Source organism: Lolium perenne, chromosome 2 (assembly GCF_019359855.2).
Source record: "Lolium perenne isolate Kyuss_39 chromosome 2, Kyuss_2.0, whole genome shotgun sequence".
Taxonomy (NCBI): Eukaryota; Viridiplantae; Streptophyta; class Magnoliopsida; order Poales; family Poaceae; genus Lolium; species Lolium perenne.
In genome coordinates, this window is record NC_067245.2 from 211,352,297 (window position 1) to 211,358,951 (window position 6,655).

Genomic DNA, 6,655 nt, shown 5'->3' on the forward strand with positions numbered 1-6,655 from the left:
ATCTTATGCTACGCTTAATTGGGTGTATCCATTACATCATTCATATAATGATATAACCTTGTTATTAATAACATCCAATGTTCATGATTATGAAAATAATCATCCATTAATCAACAAGCTAGTTTAGAGGCATACTAGGGACTCTTTGTTTGTCTACATATCACACATGTACTAATGTTTCGGTTAATACAATTATAGCATGACATATAAACATTTATCATAAACATAGAGATATAAATAATAACCACTTTATTATTGCCTCTAGGGCATATCTCCTTCAGGGCCGGCGTGTGGGCCGGTCAGGCCGGTCGGCCGGCCGGCAGCCCCCCTTTTCTTTTTTCTTTTCTTTTTATTCTTTTCTCCTTTTTCCCTTTTCTTTAATAGCAAATGCTCCCGAACTCCGATTGACATGAAACCAATTTTGTTGGAAATATGTAGACTCCTCATAGATCATTTTAGATGATTTTAGAGAGGGAGTCTCCCACCGTCAAGAAACGGTGAAGACATCCAAACTCGAAAACGCAATAGAAGATGCATGCGGATTCCGTTTTTGATGAACTTGGGCTTGTTGTAAAGCTAGCAACAAGCTCAAGAACCTCACACAGAGAAACACCAAGAAGCAATAAGGATATGCAAAGTATGCAAAGGATTGAGCTCCCTAAGACGATGTGATCAAGTTACCCAACCGAAAGCCCCTCTTGATAGTGCGGCTATCTATCCTATAATCCGGTCTCCCATCAACCACCTTGAGACCGGTAAAAGGAAAACCTAGCAAGGTCATACCTTTGCCTTGCGCATCCCGCTTGATCTTGATGATGGCTCTTCAAGCTCTACTCAAACCGGAATGGCACAACTTGATCATTGTTGCTTCGTGAAGACTCACAAATGCTCCACCATACACTATGATGGGAAAGCTTCATTGATACACATCTTCAAATGTCCATTATCACCAAATGGACGGCAAGCTTCAAGCATGTGATCCACTTGAGATGCTCATCTTGAACTTTCCCAACTCAACCTTGTATCTTCTCATACTCATTTAAGATAGAGCATGGCTAATATTGAGTTCCACATAAGAACTCCATCTTCATTTCTTCTTCTTGATCATATCACATATGTATCTTCAAACCGATGATCTTGATGCCAATACACAAGGTATACCTTTATCTTCATGGCATCCATACTTGAATCCAACACATGGAGTACAAGTAACCTATGGAATATTCCTTCATATAAACTCAATGAAAACATTAGTCCATAGGGGTTGTCATTAATTACCAAAACCACACATAGGGGCAATATACCCTTACATAATCCTTACTACTCACTCACAAGTAATACCATCATTGTTATATGGTGTTTGATGAGGGGATCCCAGCAGATCCTCCTACGGTGTTGCCCGATCTTTCACAACAAGAATTCGGGTAGATAAATACCTCCAATTACGTGTGAAACGCAACCTGAAGTAGGGGATAAATCCAGCAAGCAACATGATGGAGATCACCACGCCTCAAGACCAAAGCACGACAATCCTTGATGAACACAAGAACCTCCGCAGCAATTATAATAGATAAACGACGGCGCTGTCCCCGGAGGGATGCTTCACCAAGCACACATGCGAAAGCGTCTAATCTTAACTCAAACTAGTTCTAACCCCAAAACCCCAGCCCTTATATGAGGGGGTTGGCCAGCCAACTCTAGTGGGCCTCTCTACCTTGGTTTGGATAGGCCCAAATCAAACTGACTCAACTCAATAAAATCCCTAATTGGCCCACATATGACCATAGATTTAAAATACGATAAATAAGGTAACTAGCAAGGTGGAGTCCTGAAATTGGGCTTCACCTCGGCCTTCATGCCGGTATGAGTGTTTATACCATAAATTTCCCACCAACATTGGTGAAAAGAGATTGAAAATAAAAAAATGGAATGTTACCATTCAGAGGATACAAATACCACATGACACATGATTAATGACCTATATGTATCTAATACATAATCATTTCCACCAATATCTTCAGTGGATACGACGCTAGAAACTTTTGTTTGAGAGACTTATCGAACACGTGATTCGCTACTCCTGGATAGTACTTCATTTAGGAAGACGATAACTCAATAAGCTCGAGCATTAACTTACATTAAAAAGATATCCACAATCTTTGGCATAAATTGGTCAAAATTAGATAGTCTTGATGCCACCACTCAACGGTTACTTTCATTGACTCGATGCATGGTTCTTATCTTTCTGAACGACCAACGGACGAACCATTCTTTGTTACCAACCATTCAAGCCTTCTAGGTATCATAGAGCTACAACTTATTCCACACCTTTATCTCTAAAACATATCCCAATCTGGTAAGATTTCGGCAACACGATAGTCTCTAGCTATCTTCTCCCAACAATCAATGATTTTAATATTTCAATTACCACTCATCGAACTTTACCAAATATATTTATTTTCAAGGAAGCCCCGCTCCTCGCCCAAATCTAGATGCTATCTTTTTAGAACCGATCCAAGTTGTCACGCTACTATCCGCCAAATAATATTAACTACATATGTAGCTAGTGCTTTGAATACTCTTGCTATCAATCATCCAAGATTTTATAATCAAGGGAAGATATATCTCTTGCACCAAACTCGTGTATGGGCTAAAATTACATGCAAGAAATACATTTCACCCATCTCTTAAATTTGTTGCACATGATTTACAAGTTTGTTGCACAAGATATCCGTTGTTATTGCACGATTCGTAATCTTGTTGCGGTTAAACTAAATGTTTCGTTCATACACCCATCTATTTTATTTAGAATTTCTTTGTTTAACCATCTTTTTGGCATGTAAATCGTAGCAAGAAAGTGAGGCATATTGCTCGAATGTCCATCTTAGGAATCATCTGCGTCACATCTACTCTACTCATGCAGGGGGTGACTCGCCCATGCATTCTGCTAAACCCTATCGAGTCGTGTAAACATTGTTGAAATTGACAGATTTTCGCAAGAGTCTTACAACAACACGCACGGCACAATCAACGACCTGACTACTAGTTAGTTTAGGATTCACCGATGGATGCATTTAACCTGATCGAAAAGCAAACCAAATTCATGAATCCAACGGATAGTACGTACATTGCCCAGATTCAATCCATCTTCCTTATCTCCCCCACCCGTATCCGCCACGTCCCCCGCCCCCATACAACAGAAACGGTGGGTGGGTAGGTGGGCTCGCCTCGCCTCGCCTCGCCGCCCATAAAAATCCAAACTTCCACCACCACACCTCGCCTTGCCTTCTCCTCCACCGCCGCTGGGGCCCGAGCCCGCCCACGGGGCCCTTGATTCAACCCGCACCCGCATGCGCGCGCCTCCCAGTCGTCCCTGATCCCTGAACCCCCCGCTGGCCGGAGCGGCGCCCACCATGGACGACTACCGCCCGCGCCGGTCGCCGGCGACCGAGCGCTTCGTCGGGCTCTTCTCCTCGCCCTCCTCCTCCCCCACGGAGCCGTCCTTCATCGCGGGGGACGAGTTCCACGAGGACGACTTCATGTTCTCCTCCTCCGACGCCGCCGCCCCGGACGCGCCGCCCGACGACAGCCCCACCGCGCGGGTGCCGCACGCCCACCTCGGCCTCCTCGCCGCGCTGCACGACGGGGACAAGCGCCTGCTGCTCCGCCGCGGCGCGGGCGCGCCGTCCGAGGCCATCCCGGCCGCGCTGCTCCGCCGCAAGGCCACCATCGCCGCCGCCGCCGCCTCGGCCTCATCCGGCGGCGGCTCGCTGTCCCCCACCCAAACCCCCGCCTCCGCCGCCTGGGCCATCCCGGCCAACCCGCGGCCCAGGAGCCGCGCGCCCGCCCCGCAGTACCACCAGTCGGCCCCAGTAAAAGTCCCCGTCCGCCCGCCCCGGAAGCCGGCCATGGACAGGTGGGACGAGGCCGACGACGACGACGACCAGCTCCGCCGCGGGGACGCCGCCATGCTGCCCCCGCACGAGATGGTCGCGCGCGCCTCCGCCGGCGGCGCCGGCCCGGTCGCCCCGTTCTCGATGCTCGAGGGCGCCGGCCGCACGCTCAAGGGCCGCGACCTCCGGCGGGTGCGCGACGCCGTGCTCCGGCAGACCGGCTGGCTCGACTGAATCAGGCGAGGTGATGTGGCTCTTTCTGCCCTTTTGTTCGCCTCAGAGTCGTAGATTCGATACATTAGGATAGTATAATTCTACCTACCTAGTGGGTTCGTGTTGTAGATCCAGAGGGGAAACCAGAAAGTATGTTGAGTTTTTGTTGGGTGCAACTGCTTGCAATTTTGGTATCTTTGGCAATTGGAATGGAATGTGACTAATATTATTACTGTAAGTTTCAACAGTAATAAGAACCTGTGTCTGTCATCTGTCAACTGGGAGCTCTCTGTGATTCAGGAGGAGGGGCAATTTTTGTCTATGCCTGCCTATTTTGCTATCCAGAATTTACTTCAGTTCATTTCTTCGTCTCGTGATCATCCATCACACACCATAGAGAACTTCTTATGCTTGCGAATGCATCTGATATCTATGTGGGTTTCTGTGATAATCTGAACTGGAACCAATGTACTATATCAACTTATCGACCAATTATGCTAGTTTGTCTGAAAGCATTGCCGTTTATGCTGCCATGGGAACAGCATTGGTTGGTGACTGCTGCCAGTATTCTCCAAGCATAAGCAATTCTAGTATTTGGTCTTATTTTTGGACCTTTTCATAGTAGCACTTGTCTAAACTTGAATTTCTAATGTCTTAAATTTATCACTAGTTTTATTTGGTGTCACAATGACCGAGTGGTACGTTCCCTTTTTGAAACAAAACTGATTGCTATGTTTAGGTGTACCAGTATTTTGCTTACGCTCTCAAATGCATCTGCTATGCATGTGAGTTTCTGTGATGTTATTTGACCTGGAAGCAATGTATCAACTATGCTACTACTAGTTTTTTCCAAGTAGTGGGAATAACTTTGGTTGGTGACGGACTGGTGCTAGTATGCCAAGCATAAACAATTCTACTACCTCTGATCTGAATTAGTTGTCGCAGGTTCAATGAACCTAGACAGATTTAAGCAACATTTTGCCCAAATCTGCGACAATTAATTTGTATGAGAGGGAGCAATATTTGGACCTTTTTTTTGGTCCTCCCTCCGTCTACAAAAGGATGTCGAAGATTTGTCAAAATTCGGGTCCATTTTGAACAAACTTTTGACATACTTTTATGGATGGAGGGAGGGTAGTAGTACTTCTCTACTCTTGAATTTGTCTTTTAAAACGATGGATGGAGGCTTTTGGGAGTTTCGTTTTAAATGCACTTTTAAAATGTTAAAAAATTTGAAAACAAAATTTAGTGGATACATCTTGAAATTCTACACGTTCAAAAAGTGGTTTTACAACCGACATTTTGAGTGCCATCCATCTTTTTTACACAAGTCAAAAAAATGTCGGTTTTTCGCAAGACTTGATGTGCGCACGTAAAATGTTGATACGTAAGCAGAAATTTTTTGTTTGATTTTTTTTTGAGCATTTCAAAAATGGTTTTCCGGTGGCAAGAGCATATGCTCCCACGTGCCGAATTGAATTTCCGCTTTTAAAAGGTTCATTATTACTACTTTGGTTTAGCGTCACAATGACTGATTGCTATTGCTTTTTTAAGGTAAAACTGATAGCTATGTTTAGGTGAAGTATTCTAGTGGCAGCCACCTTGTCTTATCCGATAAAAGGGATAAACACCAACAACTTCTTTGAACCATTGAAAGAAATTTTCTCTTTCATTGTCATAGTTATGCTTCGCTGTAACACACAATGCTGATAGACGCTAGGTGTATATGAGAACGCATGATCTTTCTTGAATGCTTATTAATGTGCTCTATTTTCTGCTCACCTTAGTGTTTTCAGTATCTCCTACTGCTGTCAATTTCAGTTCACTGTTTGTAGAGGCTGAGATCCACATCTGATGCTGGCATGCTGCTCTGTCTATTTACTTATTTAGGCAGGGGCTTAGGGATGCCCTGGACCATGCACTTTGTTGTTCTTTAACTTGCTACACCCATTAGAGAGTTCAAAACTTCTGTGGTATCCATGTAATTTCAGCAAATGCGAAGTTGGTTATACTGATGCATGTTGTGTAGCATCGACCGTCCGTATCTGGTCTCATTTCGAGTGGATAATGGGTTTGCTGGGACGATTAGGCTAAGATTTGGACTGTGAACCAGTCACTTTGTTCCACTTCCAGTGCTACTTTGTTGGGGGGTAAAGTTTGTTCTGCTGCCTTTTTCTAGCCGGATCTTGCTTTGTTCCTCTTTCCCGTTGTCAATTCCAGATTTGGGTGCAGTGCTTTCTTAGTCAAATGCCGGCTGAACCCGATTCTCCTTGCCAGCCATCCATCCATCCAGTCAATCCAAGGGTCGCACCGATAGTGTATGCCGTGCCACTCTTTTCTGTGGGTCTGCTCTGAGCATGAATTCACTGTCTGCATATTTGCTCATCACAAAGAATTTTACTGCTGTTGCTAGCTTTGACCCTCTCAGAGATTAAAAAAGGAAAAGAAACAGCAACATCAACCTTGTTTGTCAGAAGCTCAGTTTGCCAACTCGGTTGCTGCCATGAAATATTACACTCTACAGGTTCACAGAGGGTGGCGCTGGTCCA

The 6,655-nt window shown here is 45.0% G+C and overlaps 1 protein-coding gene across 1 annotated transcript; it reads left to right on the forward strand.

The window, feature by feature from the left end:
• The first annotated feature begins 3,190 nt into the window (after positions 1 to 3,190).
• On the forward strand, positions 3,191 to 4,378 carry LOC127334746 (uncharacterized). Its single transcript, XM_051361276.1, has one exon. The coding sequence runs from the start codon at positions 3,414 to 3,416 to the stop codon at positions 4,125 to 4,127; it is 714 nt and encodes a 237-aa protein (XP_051217236.1). The 5' UTR covers positions 3,191 to 3,413; the 3' UTR covers positions 4,128 to 4,378.
• The last annotated feature ends 2,277 nt before the right edge of the window (positions 4,379 to 6,655 follow it).